Raw genomic sequence first — 22,685 nt, forward strand, 5'->3', positions numbered from 1 at the left:
TACAATCTGAAGAACTTGAATCTATTTAGATAAGTGATATGTAATCAAAATGAGACTTTTGATTTCTCAAGAGAAGTTGCTTGGGTATTAACGTGAATATCTAAAAATTGATAAAGTATGGAGAATCTTAAGTACCAAGTGTTGGTGTGGAAGCAGAGTCGCAAGGACGAAAGTTCTGTATGCCTTAAGGCAACTGAATATCTAATAATGACAGTCAAAAACCTCCACTACAGACGGTTTCCTTTGATGACTTCTCCATAGTATTTAATTTAGCAGCGAGATTCCAACTTTTTCATTCAGCAGTATCAATATACCAGCGATAAAAATACTAACCAAAAAACAATAATAACAGACCGTGTCATGTTTCCTGTTTATTTCGGAATATTATTGTTCATCATACATATTAAATATGCATTTCACCAAAATAAAATTTATTGTGTAAAAATATATATTTTTTATTGCAATAATATAATTATGTACAAACACACACATTTTCTGGGAATGGTGACTGATTTTGGCCAACAATTGAAGAGAAAATTAAAAAGGTAATGGCCACATAAAAAGTATGATATCTATGATTTTGAATAAGGAAAATAGTTTAAAAGGGAATGTGGAAAATAAAAATGAGAATAGGTATTAATTTAGTTTGTTCAATGCTCACATATTTAACATGAAAGGTGTACACGAATGGAATGTTCAAGAAAGGATCCACCCCTTCATTCTCAAAGTGCTCATTTTCAATATTTTTTTCATATATATCTTGTTACATCAAAATACTACTAAATCTCCAGTACTTTCCATGGACAACCCCCCCCCCCCCCCCCCCCCCCCCCCCACAATAATTTAAAAAAATAATAATACAAGAACAGAATACAAACTACAACCCATGCTGATACTTAGGACTTTTTAGATTTTCCTTCATTTACAATTTGTACAATTCGTTTAGTGTTCAAAAAGGCACAGCCAATATCTGCACAAACAGAGAGAATGGATATAATTATTAAAATTTCTTTTCTTGTTTGTACAACAAATAAAATTTCACGATATTAGAAGAAAATTGATTTTACTAATATAATCATCCAATCTTGATGAAAAAAGAAGGAATTTGGCATATTGTATATACTGTAAATTTTTATATGAAAGATATCGACCTCGCATAATTAAACACTACACGTATGATTTGCAAAGGAAATACATGTAATCAACACCACACGGAAATATCCATGTTGACAATTTGTTTCTTTCATAGTAATGTTTACAATTTGTTTCTTTCATAGTAATAAAGCTGTACTTTACAATCATTAAAACTGTTGTGAGAAGACTCACATGACAAATAAATTGTAAGATAATTTGTATACATCCGACTACTCCTAATTACCAGGCCCTATCAGGAATACAAAGAAAACAGATCAGTTATTTATATCACTGAGATTTTCCTACAAGAAGCAGTAATGCTGCCTTAATTAATGCTTTTTTCTGTACACTGAGAATAACAAGCAAATTATGTAGACCAGCTCTGCTTTCGAACTGTCAGACACCTGCTTTTACCCTTTCGATAAAGGAAAATTTGTTATAAAGCAATAGTACAAGAGCAATTTTTGAAATGAGATAACTACAATATGTAATTAGAGACATATTTGTTCAATATTCCCTGCACCTTTTCTCATACATATAAGACTGTTAAAAAACTGTTTACACAGACACTTTTTTAAAACACAAAATTCAGCTAGTGTTTTTCAGAAACTACATTTCGAGAACTATGCAAAACTAGAAATTTAAAAGTTTTTCAAGAAAATGGTATAAAATTTATAATATGATATGAAAATACACACACATATATATATATATAGCATTAGACAAAATGAGTATGAGTTAGATTCCTGAGTCGACTGTGAATATAAAAACAGACCTAGCCACCTTAAGATTGTCCTCTCACATAATGCACCAGTTGCTTGATGCACCGAATCTTTTATTTAAAAAAAATTAAATAAATAAAATTTACTGCATTACTCCAGCACACACAGTACCTGTGATCTGCAAAGCATTCAATTGTCAGGTATTCAACTAAATTAACTCAAAGAAAAAATTGCTTCACATTTCATTTAAACATTATGAGACTACCATGTTAAAAATATTTCCTCCAAAAAAATGGCAAGCATTTTCCCTACAAAGACAAAAACATCCTGATCTAAAATCTGCACTGTTGTGATTGGACACGCCCACAATTCCTCCTTCTCAGACATCAATGGGAGATCTTGCTGACTCTATGATTGGCAGTTTAAGAACATTTCCTCTTGACAGGCATTTCATTTTCTCCCGATTTTAGCAGTATTCTTCCATGCTACGGAGCTCTATGATATTATACAAGGCCTGTTGCACATCTGGATCCATGTGTCCCTAAAACCAAAGAAGGAATGTAGCGAAATAAATTGCCAAATCGACAATAAAAGTGAAAACTAACAAGGATCTTTTATTTTGTCCTGGGTTTTTAATTGCTAAATCTTGTTGATGATTCTCAAATGTTAGCATTTCTTCCGAATTGTGTAAATGCCCATTTAATTAAAATCCAATCTTTTCCACTTAATTACTGAATGATATTCTATGCTGGTAAGACCAAGAGTATCGAAGCAAGTAGGAAAGAATCTGTTGACAATGTAAATCATCTGCAATGTTCTGTTATTGTAATCAAGGTTTACCTGGACTGCGCTGATCAGGTGCGTTCTGTATGTATTGATCACATCCATATGATGACGATCGGTTTCCTGCAAATGGGAGCAGTAGAAGACCAATTAGTGTCAGTTACAAACTTTGGTGTTAAATATCACACGATTGCAGTTCTTGACAAATAAATCTGATCCTGGAAAATCCTTTATTTTCGTGGGATCAAATTTACATACTTTAAGAAAAATAAGCCAGACTTATGGGGACTTCGAAGAGGTGTTACTGTTGTCAAGTTTCTTTTGTTTGAAAAAGATTTAAATTCAAGGGTATATCCAACAAAAATTAACCTCCCATGAATATTAAATTACATGCAAATGTTTCAGATTTACATTGTCCTGAATAAGAAACTGTTCAAAGCAGCTAAATAGATACATATTCTGTTATATAATAGTACACATACATTTTTCCTTGGTATAAATACCATGTAACGAGGGCTGTTAAGACAGTCAGTTTGTGTGTGAAATGTGCAGTTACACATCAAAGCGGCAAGTTACTATCCAACAAATGGTTTATCTGTCAACACAACAACTGCTATTGCTCTGTGCTTCAAACAATCTGCAGTGTTATTTCTGATTGCAATAGATATACAACTATATATATTATATCAAGTTTTCATGAGCAAGGTCTTCTGATTTAAAACTTCTACAGCTGTTCACAGCTTGGGATCTGCTGATCATAACATAGCAACACACTGATTTTGACAATCACTGCAACATACAAAAATAAAAGGCTTCTATCACACTCTGAGTAAAGCAGCGAAAACACGAGAACTGAGGAGCAATTAATGTATAACGGCAGAATAAAAATACCTAAATAATCGGGAACGAAACAGTGCAACTATGAGCAGCAAATACATACGACAACAAAAAATGCAAATCCTGAAAACCACGGAACAACAAAAATCAGTGATACAATGACATGTGAAATCTACTTTCACTTTCTGGTGTACAAAGAAATCTACTTTCACTTCCTGGCGTACAAAGTCATGCTTTGTTCTTCTCAACACAACAGGAAGTACTATGTAAAACTCAACACAGCTTGTATCTATGTGTATTACACAATCAGATTGTGAGCACGTTTCCTCTCATTAATTTTAATCAAATTAATCATAGAAAAGATCTCAAATAAATGATCAGTTTTCTTGATTAAAATCTGGGATAAATGAAAAATCTAGCATTTATAGAATTACCTGATGAAGGATTTTCCTGAATATACTGTGAATATTAGTGACTCGATTATCCGTGCTCCAAACAAAATATTAAAGAGAAGAAAACTTGAGCAGGGTGACATTAGAAGCAGAACACAATACTCCAGATTAAGATGGAAGCCAATCAATTGGAATATGGTTACCTGAGTGGAGACGCCCCTTGTGATGAAACTGGTTCACATAATGCCTGTAAAATGTGGAGAGGAAACCAGCCTGCTTGCCGGTGTTGATGCGCAAATGTGGACCATTGAAACAATGATGACGACGATGCAGGAAAAAACACACACAAATAATGACCACTCTGTTGCATGCAATTTGATGCTCTGCTATCATTTCACACACAATAACTTAACCAAAATTTGAACACAAGGTAACCAAAATCATGAACCCACATAACCAAAATATCAAAGTCAGACTAGATAAGAAAAATAGTAAATATAAAGTAAAAAATATCCACCGGGTTTTGAACTTTTGGAGTGTGACATTTTGATAAGAGATATTGGATTTTTTTCCAATTAAAGGGATTAGAAACCTACAGCGAGCTGTTGTTGAAGTCTGGCGACCTGGACTTGAAGCGACTTGATCTGCTTCTCCTTGTCTGCTGCTGAGGGGTCTGATTGCACTATGTTACGGGCTGCCACTTCCTGTCTGAGCTGTTCCTGTGTTTTGGACAGCTCCTGTTGAACCTTACTACTCTCTTCCTCTATAAGAGCATTACTCTTGGACAGTTCATTGATTGTCATTTCTAGCTGTTCCTTTTCGTACGCAAGGATTTCGTTCTCCTGCTGCAGTTGTTCCTTTTCTTCCTGGAGGATTGGGTTTCTCTGTTCTACCTGAACACTTGCTGTTTGCACTTCTAGAAATTCTTGCTCTAATTTGTCCTTGTCCTGCAGCAGTTCAGAATAATCCTGTTCTAACTGGTTATAATCCTGCTGCAGAATTTCATGATTCTGAGTGAGTTGGTCAAACTCGTTTTGTGCATCCTCAAAATCCGCCTGGATCTGATCTTGCTCCCTCTGTAGAAGCCGGTTTTGTTCCTGAATATTCTGGACTTCTTCCAACACCACATCATGGTCATGCTTCAGACTTTCATTCTCACTTTTTAATTCTTCATTTTCCAGCTTTAACTTGTCTCTCTCTTCCATAACCTTCGCCATCTCACTAGCTTTCCCAGAAAAGTTTGAAGCACTAAGTTTTCTCTCTAAATCTTCCTTTTCTTCCATCACACTTTTGTACTTTTCCTGAAGTTTCTCCAGCTCATGGACAAGCTTCTCAAGGTCATCATGCATGGCATTACCATCTGAGAGAAGAAATTCATTTTCTTTGACAATTTCTTCCTTTTCTTGCACCAGTTTTTCGAACTCTTCGTACTGCTGGTCTTTCTCCATCAGCAGCTGGTCGTACATGTCCTGTAAATTGTCCCCCGCCTGTACTAACTTATCGTAAGTGTCCCTCAGAGCCTCCAAATCCACCTTCAGATTGTCTCGCTCTTCTTCCAGCCTGACATTTTCTTCCTGTAGTGTAGACATGTCTGTAGTGGGACTATCCTCTCCATCATTTTCTGGTTTTCCACTTTCTATACCATTCTCAACAACCTGCAACAAACCAGTCAAAGTATAAGTGCCAATATTACTGTCAAAAAGTTTGTCAACTTCATATTGTTACAATGTTTTGAGATTTATAATTTGTTATGATTGATTGATTGTATCTTGCTTAACATCTAGCTAGAGAATTTTTCACTCATATGGAGACGTCATAATTTGTTATGTCTTTCCAATCAACTTCATATTGTTATAATGTTTGGTGTTTTACAATTTTCTGTTTTTTTTAAATAGTCTTAAGTTATTACAATGTGATGTTCATGTTATTACAATGTGGTGTTCATGTTATTACAATGTGATGTTCATGTTATTACAATGTGGTGTTCATGTTATTACAATGTGATGTTTATGTTATTACAATGTGGTGTTCATGTTATTACAATGTGGTGTTCATGTTATTACAATGTGGTGTTTATGTTATTACAATGTGATGTTCATGTTATTACAATGTGGTGTTTGTTATTACAATGTGATGTTTATGTTATTACAATGTGATGTTTATGTTATTACAATGTGGTGTTCATGTTATTACAATGTGATGTTCATGTTGTTACAATGTGGTGTTCATGTTATTACAATGAGGTGTTCATGTTATTACAATATGGTGATCATGTTATTACAATGTGATGTGCATGTTATTACAATGTGGTGTTCATGTTATTACAATGAGGTGTTCATGTTATTACAATGTGGTGATCATGTTATTACAATGTGGTGTTCATGTTATTACAATGTGGTGATCATGTTATTACAATGTGATGTGCATGTTATTACAATGTGGTGTTCATGTTATTACAATGAGGTGTTCATGTTATTACAATGTGGTGATCATGTTATTACAATGAGGTGTTCATGTTATTACAATGTGGTGATCATGTTATTACAATGTGGTGTTCATGTTATTACAATGTGGTGTTTATGTTATTACAATGTGGTGATTATGTTATTACAATGTGGTGTTTATGTTATTACAATGTGATGTTCATGTTATTACAATGTGGTGTTCATGTTATTACAATGTGGTGATCATGTTATTACAATGTGGTGATCATGTTATTACAATGTGGTGATCATGTTATTACAATGTGGTGTTCATGTTATTACAATGTGGTGATCATGTTATTACAATGTGATGTTCATGTTGTTACAATGTGGTGTTCATGTTATTACAATGAGGTGTTCATGTTATTACAATGTGGTGTCTATGTTATTACAATGTGATGTTTATGTTATTACAATGTGGTGTCTATGATATTACAATGTGGTCTTTAAGTTACCGTATATCAGGTTTTTTCCGCGAATCAGAACCTAAAATAGTGTATTTAATTTACGCGAATCAAATTTTCACTATTTTAAAGTCATCGTGAAAATATAATTCAGGATTATTTAAACTTATAAAAGAATCCAGCTTGTGAAAGTATAACTCCTGATTTCTAAAGCAAAAAATTCACACAGGGAAACGATTTACACGATTTCTGAGTTACTGATCACACAATGATTTCGCACTTTTCTTTACACTATAGTAAATAAGCGACTCACTGCTGTATGTGACCGTAATAATCCACCCAAGGCGTTACCCTATCTATTGTACTTGTATTAAACGACCATGATTTTTATAACATTTCCGTGTGATTTCACGAAATTTTACCTTTATTCAACGACTTTACATTTTTCGATTATAACGCGATTTCTACTTTCTATTTCAGTCGAGCATGACTATTCTGAGAATTATCGCCCCTAGCACTTTCGTTTTAAAACGCACGGGTAATAGTTTGGCTGTGATCTTGTTTAGTTGACACACTGATTCAATTATTATACCCAAGCCATCAACTGATTAACATATAATCAACACTGGGTCGGATGAGGTTAATTAACAAAACCCGAGTTGTTTATTTAATAAAATCAAGAATCGGGGAATCAAGGCCGGTTTTCATAGTTGTGAATTTCGACAGACTTTGAGATGTGCGGGTTAGATCGGCCGTATAACTTTATCATAAAAGTAAACTTTGTATCAAATTTACGCGGATTTATTTTCCGCGATTTGGAAATTGTCGTGAAAAAAGCGGAAATTGAATACACGCGGAAAAAACCTGATATATGGTATTACAATGTGATGTTCATGTTATTACAATGTGATGTTCATGTTATTACAATATGGTGTTCATGCTGTTACAATGTGATGTTCATGTTGTTACAATGGGTTTTATAACTTTTTCCATCCTCTTACAAGTACTGACGGTAGTGGTACAGTACCTTCTGAAGTTTTTCTTCCTTTTCATTTTCCTCTGCTCTCAATTTCTTTAAAACCTCTGCTTGCTGACTTAGCTGAAAAGATAAATGGTGAAATTTAGGTACTGTAAACATATTTTTTGTGCGGTACTTATTTCTGCCAAGTTCACAGTCACATTATATCCGCATAATTTTATACCAGTGGACTTAACGCATGTAAGCTACTTTTATGTAAGCTAATTGCAACTCAGTGGAATTTCAAACCTGTGGATCAAACCAAAAATGATAATCCTTGAGATTATGACTCTGTGGAATTAAATACGTCTGCAGTATACGAAAGGAAGTTCATGTCAATTTCTACCAGTGGATCACACACATAGTTTATGACCCATGACTAAACAGTTCACCTACAGGAATATAACACTGTATGTTTTGCACCACGTGTTAGTTTAACAATACTCTGGTACCTAAATTTGGCGAGTGCTTTAATGCCATGTGTAACAATCTTTTAAGGATTGCCTAATTTTTCTTAAACTTAACACAAGGTCCAAGTGTTTCTTTATCACAAAGCTACGACCCAAATAAGGATTCCATATCATGGTGATTGTGACCTAATTGAAATGACCTTGTGTCAGGTCATCACACCCCCTCTAGTCACATGGACAGCCTTCATGTTAAGTATTTCCTCTTCTAATGTTAAAAAGTTACATGGCCTGGACAAGGTAAGAATGGAATTAAGAATTAATTCAGAATGGAAGACTTGCACAGACACCTGTACTGAGACAATTTGATTCTTACAGAATCATGCATTCCAATATCCTTTCCTTCTTCTTCAGATCAAATACATGTATTAAACAAATAAAAACACGAATATTCAAGGGAGGATTACATATTTTGTAGTGACCACTTGGTGTGACAACACGAGTATTGGAGGATTACATATTTTGTAGTGACCGCTTGGTGTGACATGAAACACGAGTATTGGAGGATTACATATTTTGTAGTGACCGCTTGGTGTGACATGAAACACGAGCATTGGAGGATTACATATTTTGTAGTGACCGCTTGGTGTGACAACATGAGTATTGGAGGATTACATATTTTGTAGTGATAGCTTGGTGTGACAACACGAGTATTGGAGGATTACATATTTTGTAGTGACCGCTTGATGTGAAGGAAACATGAGGATTGGGGGAATACATATTTTCTAGTTTAAACTGACCACTTGATCTGACAAAGCCTTGTTCTCCTCCTCTAAAGCATCAACACGTTCCTGCATTTCCTCCAGCTCCATCTTTAACTGTACCACCAGGTCATGTGATTCAATGTCATCTGAGTGATTAGCTTCACTAGTCTGGGGCTTTTCTTCTTCCTAAAAAAATACCATACAAATTCTTCTATTCAAACATTCGCATTGTATTTGTATTAGAAATAATAGCAGAACATTGCACCGATTGCTCATAAGATAATGCATAATATAGCAGATAGAAAATAAATGTTGGTTAGTGTAATGAATACAAAAACATTTCTTGACATGCTTGTCACTGAAGACTCATGCCTGCAGACAGATTTCATGCTCTCAGATGCTGCTAAAACCCATAATTTGGGCTTCTGCTGAGAGATATTCAACACAAACTGTCTAAACTTGACATTGGCAGGATGCAGACCTGTGAAGCAATATTCCTATATACAAAAGGAAACTGCATTCTGACGAAAGACAATATTTTCGATGTAGGAAGTGGTTTCCCAGTTTTTTTACACATTCATTTTGTTCTTGTCAATATAGTGCCTAAACCACCACAAAACTACCAATATGTGAGTCACAGTGATTGTAACAAATATTTTCTACATCCAAAATGCCCAAAATAAACAAATCAATTGAAAATTTAGTATCAAATTTTGCAAACCTGACAAATTAGTATAAAACAGTTGAAAATTTGGAAAAGGAAGACAAAACAAAAAATAAATGCATAAATAGAATTACTTCAGAGATGAATAGGACATGCATTTAATACATGTGCAGTTTAAATCAACAGTTTTAAAGGTGACCTTCAATTAAAAAATCATCATGCAGTACCGCAGTTAATAGTCTAATCACCATGTCCGCAGCAATTTTTTCTGAAAAGCAATCATCTATTGGTTTTGATTTTACAATCATTCCAAACCTCTAACATTTATGTATTCAGTTTCCTACCATCAATGACTTTCATCTCAAACAAATGAAGAAAGGTGCTTTATCAATTAAGAAGACATTGTCCATTTTCTGCAAGAACTAACCTTGTGCAGCTTTTGTTGATTAAGTTCTTGTTCTAGGGTGTAAATCTTGCTCCTCAGCATTGCAATCGTCTGTTTATCCTCTGGTTTTGATTTCCTTTCTAAAAAATAAAATAAAATACAGATATGACAAGTGCTTCAGATCTACAGCGACTGACACATAGCAACGATAAATACTGTTATCATAACTGGAATCTAAAGAAAGAACTACTCCGATTGGTTTATTCAGGGAACTGGGGGAACAAAACATACCTACTTTGGCGTCAGTTGAAATCTTAAAGTTTTTCATTTTGGCGCAATTCTCATTTCACAGGTGTATCATTTATATAAATAGAAATATTGGCACTTTCACTTTTGGCAATTTTTCCTCATCTGCCAAAATGGCCAGCATTTCCAATATGCCAACGTTACATGATATACAGTATTTCTCTGGAATAAAATTTATATTCCACTTCTCAGAAACCCCTCTAACATTATACGATATACAGTATTTCTCCACCTCTCAGAAACCCCTCTAACATTTCATGATATATAGTATTTCTTCATCTCTCAGAAACCCCTCTAACATTTCATGATATATAGTATTTCTCCACTTCTCAGAAACCCCTCTAACATTTCATGATATATAGTATTTCTCCACCTCTCAGAAACCCCTCTAACATTTCATGATATATAGTATTTCTTCACCTCTCAGAAACCCCTCTAACATTTCATGATATATAGTATTTCTCCACTTCTCAGAAACCCCTCTAACATTTCATGATATATAGTATTTCTCCACTTCTCAGAAACCCCTCTAACATTTCATGATATATAGTATTTCTCCACTTCTCAGAAACCCCTCTAACATTTCATGATATATAGTATTTCTTCACCTCTCAGAAACCCCTCTAGCATTGCATGATATATAGTATTTCTCCACTTCTCAGAAACCCCTCTAACATTTCATGATATATAGTATTTCTCCACCTCTCAGAAACCCCTCTAACATTTCATGATATATAGTATTTCTTCACCTCTCAGAACCCCTCTAGCAATACATGATATACAGTATTTTTTCACCTCTCAGAAACCCCTCTAGCATTGCATGATATATCGTATTTCTCCACCTCTCAGAAACCCCTCTAACATTACATGATATACAGTATTTCTTCACCTCTCAGAAACCCCTCTAGCATTGCATGATATATAGTATTTCTCCACCTCTCAAAAACCCCTCTAGCAATACATGATATACAGTATTTCTTCATCTCTCAGAAATCCCTCTAGCAATACATGATATACAGTTTTTCTTCACCTCTTAGAAACCCCTCTAGCATTGCATGATACACAGTATTTCTCCACCTCTCAGAAACCCCTTTAGCATTATATGATATACAGTATTTATCCACCTCTCAAAAACCCCTCTAACATTACATGATATACAGATTTCTCCACCTCTCAGAAACCCCTCTAGCATTGCATGATATACAGTATTTCTCCAACTCTCAGAAACCCCAAATTTCCCTTCCAATTCTTCCTCGTTCAACACATTAATGCCAGAGGAAGTAAATAAGCATTCCCCATTTGCACAACACAATCAAATGTCTACAATTTTGTTGCAAATGGAAACATTATGAGAATAGATGTCAATTTTTAAATACATGGATAATAATATACATTTATTGCATGATAGTGAGGGCGATATGAGGGCGTTGCCCTCGGGGAATATGATTTTTCTTGGGTGAATAAATCTTCATACTCCCGAACATTCATGCAATAAATTGTTTATTATACTGAAACAAAGCAAGACCACAAAATTGCATTTGAGATAGCTGAGATTGTCCTAACGGTAACACCGCGCCTCAACGAATTAGAAGGTACAAACAGCGAAATACAGTGATATGATAACCAGTTTTTGTTTTACCATTCTCCTTGAATGCTGATTTATTTGCTTGTTTTTGTATCAACCCAAACCAGGCAATTTAACTGTGTATCAGAGACCTGCATATTTTGTGCCTTACGAACTATGGAAGTAGAATGACTCGGACTTATTGTGACGTCACAATACATTTCGTCGTCTTTGACGTTAAATTTATGGAAAATGCACGAGGTTGCCCAAGCGGTAAATATGATAGGGAGATATGATGTTTGAGAGGGAGATATGAAGTTTTGTTATCCCTGGCATGTGACCGTCTAGACCAATGAGATTACGCGTTGCATAGAATTCTCATACTGAGGTATAATAATAAACAGTATATTGCAGGAATGTTTCATACACATGAAGCTTTTTTCATCCACAAAATATCATATCCCCCTTAAGCATAGCTGGAATATGACTTTTTCTTTGGTGCTAGTGGTAAATATCCCCTCCCCCCGCAGTCAGTTCTAAAAACAAGAGATGTTTGTAAAACACATATGCCCCCATGGTGCAAAATTGAAAAGGGTTATACACACACACATCATTTAATTGAGAGTAGTATCATCAATTCAAAATATTGAGCAGGCAATATCTTCCTATGTCAAGAGTGGATTGACCATGTGACCTAAAAATCAATAGGGGTCATTTTTTCCTGAAGATGTACCAATGTACTAAGTTTGAAGTCTGTCAAGCAAAGGGTTCTCAAGATATTGACCGGACAGTATATTCCTATGTCCAGTTTGACCCTTGACCTTTGACCATGTGACCTCAAAATCATTAGGGATCATCTTTTCCTGAAGATGTACCAGTGTACCAAGTTCGATGTCTGTCAAGCAAAGGGTTCTCAAGATATTGACCGGACAGTATATTCCTATGTCCAGTTTGACCCTTGACCTTTGACCATGTGACCTCAAAATCAATATGGGTCATCTTCTTCTAAAGATATACCAGTGTACCAAGTTTGATGTCTGTCAAGCAAAGGATTCTTGAGACATTCAGTGGTCAATATATTCCTATGTCCAGTTTGATCCTTCACCTTTGACCATGTGACCTCAAAATCAATAGGTGTCATCTTCTCCTGATGATGTACCAGTGTACCAAGTCTGATGTCTGTCAAGCAAAGGGTTCTCAAGATATTGAGGGGACAGTATATTCCTATGTCCAGAGTACATTGACCCTTGACCTTTAACCTTTTGACCTGAAAAACAATAGGGGTCCTCTTCTTTTTATAACCAACCCACATATGAAATATCATTACAATCAAGTGAACGGTTCTCAAGATATTGAGCGGACAACTCATGGTCTACCACATGGGGTTAAGATCAGCAGTTTGACCTTGACCTTTGACCACGTGACCTGAAAATCCATAGGGATCATCTACTCTCTAAGGAAAGCCTCTGTATCTATTTTGGCTATTATCAAGCAAAGGGGTCAAAGATATTGAGCAGACAACACATGGGCTTAAGACCAAAGGTTTGACCTTGACCTTTGACCATGTGACCTGAAGGTCAATAGGGATCATCTACTCTCCAAGGGCAACCCTTGTACCAAGTTTGGTAGTTATCGTGCATAGGGGTCAAAAGTTATTGAATGGACAACACATGGTCTACCACATGGGGTAAAGACCAGCAGTTTGACCTTGACCTTTGACCATGTGACCTGAAAATCAATAAGGATCATCTACTCTCCAGGTGCAACCCCTGTACCAAGTTTGGTTGTTATCAAGCAAAGGGGTCGAAAGATATTGAGCGGACAACACATGGTCTACAGACCGACCGACCGACCAACAGACCGACAGTTGCAAAACAATATGCCCCCTCTTTTTCAAAGGGGGGCATAAAAATCAATGTGACATAATGATGGCTTTTTTCATATGCACATGATCATTAAAGGAAACAAAATTGTTATATAGGAAATAAATTTCTGATCTAGGTCTCATTCTAGGAGTAAATTGTTATATAGGAAATAAATTTCTGATCTAGGTATATCTATACACCTTCTGTCTCAGGTTGTACCAAAACACAATCCAGGGCATATTTGTGTACATTCCTGATTAGACCTAGATAATTAATATCCCCCTTACCATCATATGAACAAGTACAAACTCTTATTACACAGGGTAACTTCCTCTGATTACACAGGGTAACTTCCTCATTAGTAATGTGTCTGAACTAATTTCCATTGGTAAGAATTCCTTGATATTCTCCAATCTACTTTAAAATCATCCCTTAAAAAGATTGGTTTATATGTACCTAGGGTATCAAACAGGCCTTTCTCATTGTCGTTCCACGTGTCAGCGGTGATTTCACCATCTTCAGCAACCTGAAATAAATCATCATCATGAAAAATTATTTCACTTCAAATCATTTCACTTCATTATTTACTGAAATTCATGCCAGCGTAATTAAAGACATATCATTGAATTCTACTGTTTGATAAGATACCTGTTTTTCACTAGCATCAAATTTCTGTTGAAGTTCCTGATTCTTTTCCTTTTCTACAGACAATGCATCTTCAAGTATCTCAATCTACAACACGTGAAAATAAACCCACAGATATCCTACAATGTTAATCATACACTCAATTCTTCATCAATTCCATGAGATTCTATACAACATACCCGCTCCTGCATCTTCTCAACCTCCACCTAAAAGCAGACATCCATCACATTGTATATCCCCACGAAATTTTTCATTTTGAGTTTAAGTTTTTAACACAACAGTACAAATTTTAGATTTCTCTGAAGTCTCGGTATGTGTTCTTGAGTTCGATACTATTCCTTACCCTGGACTCGGTTTGTTCCAGCTGTTTGAGTTCGATACTATTCCTTACCTTGGACTCGGTTTGTTCCAGCTGTTCGGTACTATTTCTTACTTCGGACTCGGTTTGTTCCAGCTGTTTGAGTTCGATACTATCTCTTACCTCAGACTCGGTTTGTTCCAGCTGTTTTTTGAGTCGAACCACTTCGTCCTGCAACTTCCTGTTGTGGAGCATCATCCTGTTCAAGTCTTCGTTGAGTTGTTCATGTTCTTCTTCTAATTCCTACCATTTAAAACAACGTAAAGCAATAAATCATCCATGAAATGAGGCATGACTGAAAATCCAGGACAGTCAAGAATACAGAATGGTCAAAAGGTCATTTTACAATTTTACATCCAAACTCTACAGTTACAGGTTTTAAATACAGTCAAACCTCATTATGTCCAACTCGAATGTGCAGAGAAATAGAAACATTCGAGGGTTTGAGATACCTAAAGAAAATGTAGTGCAGACTTCCAACTCCCTTTGATATATCCATGGTATTCGAAATATTGATGTTCGAGATACCAAAGTTCAACTGTACATTCAAATAAACAGCATAATTATTACTCTCATTCCAGATGTGTTATTTACTATCAGAACAGAGGACTCAGGATAAATACAGGGGAATACCACCCTAAATTGTCCAATCACACAATTTTATTTTAAACAGCAGTTCAGATTAATTGCATATTCTTATACATGTCCATTTAAAAAGCTATGTAATGTATAAATCATGATACAAATATTCTTTCTGAGGTTTCAACACCGGTTATATTAAGATGTTCTCAATGTCAACATTTAAATCAATTTCAGGTCTACAGGACATGCTGATATTCAGATCTATGACAATTTAATTTGAAATTTCAAAATAGTTGAGCTGCACAATACATTTACATGTGGACTCTGAAAAAGAAGGTGCTACAAGGGATATGATACCAAAATCCATGTAACACATCCTCTAACCTGTGGATCAAATTGCATCCAAGAATTGTAAAATGTGAGGTGAATTAGTGAGTAATAGACAAGTGTTAAGGGACTGTCTCAAAACATTAAAAAACACTTCTAAAAAACATCAAAACACTGTGAAAAGCCAAAGAGTTTGAAAACGTTAGAATTCTGCTCGGTGGATATTAATGGAACCTCTGAAAGAAATTTGTTCATTAAAGATAAGTACTAAGCATTATGAATTCATTGCTGACTGATAAGATCATAAAGCTCCAAAGAAACAGGAAATATATATTGTAAAAATCTCCGAAATCTCACTTCAAACCATCTAGCAAGTACAGCTTTTCACTCATGATATTTAATAAAACGCAAATTCAAAGAAAATTATGTCTGGCATTCTAATAATATAATTTGATTCGATGTCCTATACATGTATCAGGAGAGCATGATAACTACACATTTTCAACAAATGAAGACAAGAAAAAAATGTGCTCTTTTCCTTATTGACAGCCACTAATGACCTGATGATCCAAGATAGAATAAAAGGGTAGAGAGATTGTGCCAGCACCCATGCAAACTGTCATGCCAGGCCAGAATATTCAGGGAGGGGGGAGTCTTTATCGTTCCTTACCTGTGTACCCAATTCCTTTGAAACAAGAAAATTAACAAAGCTTTAGATACATCAAAATGAAACAAAAAAATGTCTGTAATACACGCATGTCCCCTTCCCTAAAACTTTGATCCATCTGCAAAAAAAAACCTGTTGACCTTCAATCTTTAATGTGTGACCAACCTGCCCATGAAGTTTAAGGACTAGTTGGATATTTTGTTAAAGTATGTTAGAAAGTTCTGTGACCTGTAACTTTTTGACCTGAAATCAACTGGCTTCATCAACTAGTTATGACCATCACATTCTCTTGTTATCATCCACACAATTGGTGTATTCAGTTATTGTAGAAATCATGGTGACCATTGGCCTTTGACCTTCAAACATACAAATTCATCTACTAGTTTTGATAAATTGTATATATATCAAAGCTTTATGATTATTAAGTTAAATGATACCAACCAACCAATTGAAAAGGGCAAATCAATCACCCATCTCTTTTTAAGGGGATATAAGTAATTGTAGTATAATTATCAATCATTTACTTGTGTGTGTGTTTACTTTATATTTCAATGCTGCATCAACTGTAAAGATTGCACTTGTACAGGAGAGTCAGATATTTGTATTTAGTATACAATAAAAAATTTACTTCCTAGTTCTTTTGTAGTACAACTTTAGGTAGTAATGAAAGCATTGTTTTACTGTTCAAATGACACAGTTTCCCAATAATTATCCCAAGACAAACTGTTTTATTGCACAGCTCCTGTTAGCTAGACTATAAAGTGTTAACGTTTTATCTCTGCACCAATAAAGTTGCCATCATTACATAACCATATCTTACTTTTTGTCTAGTAGCAATGCATCAATTTTTCAAAGCATTAGTTTCACAAATCAATAATGTGACAACATAATGTATGTACTCACATAAACTGAATTGACAGCTGTAGTACTACTACGTCAAATTCGTGATTAGTTTGATAAAATTTGCTACTAAATCTGAGATTTTAAAAATAATAATACAGAAATGAAAACTGGTTGCAATACAAAACAATCAAGGCTTTGTACAAAACATGCAAAACAAAATATATCCAACATTCCTTTCCTTTCTGCCCACCATCTCCCTCTGTCCACCATCACCCTCTGTCCACCTTCACCCCCTGCCCACCATCTCCCTCTGCCCACCTTCACCCCCTGCCCACCATCACCCTCTGTCCACCTTCACCCTGCCCATTTCCCTATCATTACCTTGTATGCTTCCATAGCTCTCTGTTGCTGAAGTTGCTGTTGTTCAGAATTCTGGGTGGAAGAACTGGCTGTCGACAATGTTCTTGGCTACAAAACACAAATTGATTTCCTTCATCTGCATAAATCTAGAAATACCTTACCTCCATTACATCATATTCCCATCCTTTTAAACCTGACATTGATTTTTTTAATCATTTAAATCTTATGTTCCTGTATCTCTTCAATCTAGATTAAGGACTCTCGATTCATGGCACTTCGGAAACGCACAAGAGTGTTTAGCAGTTTGAGTGATCTGCACCGATTCACGTTATAGACCGTTTGACTTTAAATGCTCAGTGTGTATACACTTTAGTAGTCAAGTGGTATTAGATCGACAATGACTGATAATCTTGATTCATTAGAGTGACTTTACATCCTGTTGGAGATTTTTATACTTTTTTAATCTTGACATTGTGTCAGTTTATAAGAATAAACCATTATCATTGTCTTACAATTTCTCTGTCCAACCTCCCACACAATAGACATTGTCTCATAATATCCCAATCCCTGGTACAGGTGTATTTACTGATAACTCCTCCCCCCACCCCCACGTCCTTGGTACAGGTGTACTTACTGATAACTCCCCCACCCCCACATGTCCTTGGTAGAGGTGTACTTACTGACAACTCCTCCCCCCACCCCCACGTCCTTGGTACAGGTGTACTTACTGATAACTCCCCCACCTCCACATGTCCTTGGTACAGGTGTACTTACTGATAACTCCTCCCCCCACCCCCACATGTCCTTGGTACAGGTGTACTTACTGATAACTCTCCCACCCCCACATGTCCCTGGTACAGGTATACTTACTGATAACTCCTCCCCCCACCCCCACATGTCCCTGGTACAGGTGCACTTACTGACAACTCCTCCCCCCACCCCCACATGTCCCTGGAACAGGTGCACTTACTGATAACTCCTCCCCCCACCCCCACATGTCCGTGGTACAGGTGCACTTACTGACAACTCCTCCCCCCACCCCCACATGTCCCTGGTACAGGTGCACTTACTGATAACTCCTCCCCCCATCCCCACATGTCCCTGGTACAGGTGCACTTACTGATAACTCCTCCCCCCACCCCCACATGTCCTTGGTACAGGTGCACTTACTGATAACTCCTCCCCCACCACATTCCTATGTTCCACTTTGGGGGATGGCTTTGGTGAAGGTTCTTCTACAAACTCTACAACATCAGCCTGTAAAAGCAAAGCTAAAAATGAAAGTAAAAGAAAAAGAATTCTGAGATCTGTAATTTTGCCTGTAATAGAAAAGCTAAAGACACAGCATTAAAGATGTTACCCACCAACTGAAATGCCTAGAAATATATTTGTATTAGTTTCCTACATCAATTTCAGCAGGTATGGAATATTCTCTACTGTATAATCTAACTCATTACGTTAAATAAAGCTGGTCAATGTTTTAAGCATTACCTGATCTACATGTGAATTTTCCACGGCTTCTCCCACATCAGGTCCCCCTGCTGCCCCCTGGACTGGCTTCGATTTGGCTGCAACACATATCATTCAACAGTTACAAACAGTGCAACTCAAGAAAACCAAGTTTACATATAAAGCATGTTTTCATATATAAGAAATTTCTTTGTAAATGTAAAAAGTATGGATGAAAAGAACCTCGGTTATAGGGAAGTGAATGTAAATGTTACTATGATATTTTTAAAGGTAAAAGAAATGATAGACATGGCATTGGCTGTCAGTCCTTGCAAATAGTTCTGTATTGAGCATTTCTACTTCATTCTCAAAATGTACTATGAAATAAATTTCAGTGATATTTCCAGAGCTCCAGATAATTTTTTACCCCAAAGAGTATTTACCCGCTGATTTTCAAATCAATGAGTATTTTGCTTTTCAGAAGAAGTCAAATGAGTATTTTGTTATTTACTTGTTATCTTTGCTGTTTTGCCACTAATACAGAATTGGATCGTAATCATGTGACTGGGTGTCTGACATATTAAATTTCAATACCCCAATGATATATTTAAAAATCCCAATGACAATGAAGAGTTTCAATAAAAAGAACTACAAAGGATTTCCCCCCCGTAAATATACAAGTAGCAAATAAATGTGTGACTCCCATTCTCGCAAATGCTTTTAAATACTTATTGAGACAATGCTGCTGGAGCGGCCTTTCAGTAAAAACGTTAAGTCAAAGTTTAACAGATGAAGTATTGTTTATCCTGTGATATTTTCTGTGCCATGTTTTTAGCAGCAATCATTCGTCCACAATTAATAATACAAGATTTTTTTCTCTCTGTGCTTTCAACTGCACACTACCTCTTTAAGAAAAAAGTATAATGAGTAGGACTATATAGTTGTGTTGATTTAACTCTTCCCAACTTTCAAAATTCTGATTGTCATCGAAAGGTATTTCATAGCGCTATTTCATGTATGACCAAACCCTGGGCTAACCTCAATTCATATGAATTGATAATTCGTATTTATGTTATACTACATGTATCACAAGTTACTTTAGGGGTGTAAAGCGTATCTAAATTCGCTAATGCATAATTGTACGCATGATTTTCAACTTAAATGCGTATCTGGTCGAATTAAACGAATATTTACGCTGATACGCATCTTATCTGGAGCTCTGTATTTCCGAGCATTATTCTTGTAATTACACAACTATATTACATGAGCAATATGTTATGAAAACACATACCAATATCGTTTTGTAAATCCCATGATGCTCTGGTGGGGGCTTTCTCAAAAATTCTTTTTATTTCATTGTGACCTTCATGCAATGCATAATCCAGTGCTTTACGACCTAGAAAGAAAAAAGGAAACATGTGCTGCGGTGCAATGTAATTTAAAAAAACCCAAAAAACACTGATACATAGTTTTACCAATTTGTTTCTTAAATAATCGAAATAATTCTCAACCATATTCTGCTCACGTGACCAATAAGCAATACAATGGGTGGAACATGATTAGTTTCTGTTACCCTGAACGTCAGTGAAGTTCCTGTCAGCTCCTTTCTTCAGTAACCACTCACAAACATCAGTGCGACCTTTCTTTGCTGCGGCCATCAGTGGAGTACTGGAAAAATTCCAAACAATTGCAATGACTGTAATTGGAATGAAGGCTCACATATTGACAAGACAATTTTCCCTAAAAATTCTTGGCAGTACCATGATTTCTAAACAAAACTGTTGCACTGCTACAGAAGAGACTTTGATTAAATTTCCTGTGGGTTGATGTTACTTCTGCGATCTTACAAGCAATGCTATTCTGAAGACTAGTCAGGCATTGAACATTTATGATATTTCTAAGTAATGAATGCTGCCCAGGTTTCCATTCTGAATCTTACACTTTGTGATTGTCACATGTATTGACGTCTGCTCCTTTGTCCAGCAGTTCCTTGCAGATGTTGAAGTCTCCACAATGAGCTGCATAAAACAGACAGGTTTTCCCGGTCTACAAGTAACACCAATTTTTTTTAAAATTTCAACAGAACCTCAAAATTTACTACTAATTTATAAAAGACTCTTCTAAATTTCATAAATGCTAGGTCAAGGTCAATTTGAAGATCAAGGTCACCAGATTTTGGCATGACTGAAATTCTCTCACCGTATCTAGTTAAATGATGAAGGAGTAACAAAGCTCCTTTTCTGACTAAATTCAAAATGGAATGGACAAAGTCACAGAGGAACAACAGAAAAATATGACCTAAATTAAAATTGGCATGCTTTAATTCACTAATTCACATTCTGGTGTGCTTTATATGTTTCCTTGCGGATTTACAATGTTGATTAATTTGCATTAGATTCTGTCATTACAGGGTGACTGAGTATTTTCCTCTTCCTAGATTTATTGTTACTGTCAATCGCAATAATAACAGTGCACCATCATTAAAACCATACCTAATTTTTAACTGATGACAGTAAGTTTTACATTGAGTCACCCAAAGTCTCACCACCTTCATTCAGGTCTCACGAGATTTTGAATAAATGAGACAAAATGTAAAACCAAGCCTAAATGGACATTTACATGTAGCATCTTGCACCTTTGATGGTCAAGAGATCCCCACTAACATGACAGCCCCACCTTATCCTTGATGTTGATATCAGTTGATGTTGATATCAGCTCCACTAACATGACACCCACCTTATCCTTGATGTTGATATCAGCTCCACTTCGGAGTAAGACCTGGACACACTCGTGCTTCGCATCCATACAGGCATGATGGAGGGCAGTCAGGTTGTTCCCATCCTTGTGGTCCACTACCGCTCCAATCTGAAAGGTTCAACCGTCTCCACATGTCACTCACAGTAACAGTAAAGGGGAATCCCTTACCATAATTACAAATCGCAGCCCCCATCTCATGTTAATCTGAAGTAATTTTTCAATGCTGTGTTGTTTAGGTTAGTGTAGTGTTAGTATGTTCTGTATGCCTTTTTATGTTTTAACGAGTTTGTATATTCTGCTACTGACCAAAATGTAAATTCACGGGGTCATGTTTGTACTTTAGAAAGATACTGCCAAAGCACATGTGTGCCCAATCATGCAGCAATACCCACCTGAACAAATCTGAGAACCATTTGTGTACCTACTTTAACACATTTAAGAACCACATGTGTACCCAATCAGCATTACCCACCTGAACAAGCTTGAGAACCACTTGTGGCCACCCATTGCTGGCTGATAACTGTAATGCTGTGCAACCTAGGAAAGACAAAATCAGCATGAGAGAAGATGGAGGGTAGAGTAATTTACTAATTTATCATCATCTCACAACAGACAAAATCAGCATGAGAGAAGACGGAGGGTAGAGTAATTTACTAATTTATCATCATCTCACAACAGACATATAGTGAGGATATAGTACCGTACAGCGGAGTTATCTGCAGGGTGATAATCTTGACTTATTCTAGCAATTCAGTATTTAATTTATTATTGAAATATGCAGCCAAATGTGTTTGCAATGAAAATACGTACTTCTGCAAGAAAGACAACTCTTTGGGTCAATTTGTTTTGACGCACAAGTTGTCTTCCATATTCTTACCTGAAATCATTTGTGAATTAGTACTCATTGATATCAAATATTCACCGTTAGATTAATAGATACCATTTGTAATTGTTTTACAGGCAACAGTT

General features: G+C 35.9%; 1 protein-coding gene across 2 annotated transcripts in view; it reads right to left on the reverse strand.

The window, feature by feature from the left end:
• Nucleotides 1–358: 358 nt before the first annotated feature.
• The window catches only part of LOC125650217 (ankyrin repeat domain-containing protein 24-like), a 41,001-nt gene continuing 18,674 nt past the window's right edge, over nt 359–22,685 (reverse strand). Inside the window, exons 5-23 of one of the 2 annotated variants that reach the window (XM_048878293.2) lie at nt 22,189–22,253; nt 21,696–21,824; nt 20,899–21,005; nt 20,533–20,627; nt 20,251–20,355; nt 19,002–19,078; nt 18,681–18,767; nt 17,532–17,618; nt 16,311–16,325; nt 14,855–14,974; nt 14,553–14,579; nt 14,377–14,460; nt 14,185–14,254; nt 10,036–10,133; nt 8,981–9,130; nt 7,783–7,854; nt 4,465–5,523; nt 2,697–2,762; nt 359–2,397 (exon numbers count right to left, since the gene is read on the reverse strand). In XM_048878293.2, the coding sequence (XP_048734250.2) occupies nt 2,323–2,397; nt 2,697–2,762; nt 4,465–5,523; nt 7,783–7,854; nt 8,981–9,130; nt 10,036–10,133; nt 14,185–14,254; nt 14,377–14,460; nt 14,553–14,579; nt 14,855–14,974; nt 16,311–16,325; nt 17,532–17,618; nt 18,681–18,767; nt 19,002–19,078; nt 20,251–20,355; nt 20,533–20,627; nt 20,899–21,005; nt 21,696–21,824; nt 22,189–22,253 (2,588 nt within the window). In that variant the 3' untranslated portion in view covers nt 359–2,322. The remainder of the gene's footprint in view (nt 2,398–2,696; nt 2,763–4,464; nt 5,524–7,782; nt 7,855–8,980; nt 9,131–10,035; nt 10,134–14,184; nt 14,255–14,376; nt 14,461–14,552; nt 14,580–14,854; nt 14,975–16,310; nt 16,326–17,531; nt 17,619–18,680; nt 18,768–19,001; nt 19,079–20,250; nt 20,356–20,532; nt 20,628–20,898; nt 21,006–21,695; nt 21,825–22,188; nt 22,254–22,685) is intronic. The other variant, XM_048878294.2, reaches the window with a different exon arrangement.

This window comes from Ostrea edulis, chromosome 5 (genome assembly GCF_947568905.1).
Source record: "Ostrea edulis chromosome 5, xbOstEdul1.1, whole genome shotgun sequence".
NCBI classification, from domain to species: Eukaryota; Metazoa; Mollusca; class Bivalvia; order Ostreida; family Ostreidae; genus Ostrea; species Ostrea edulis.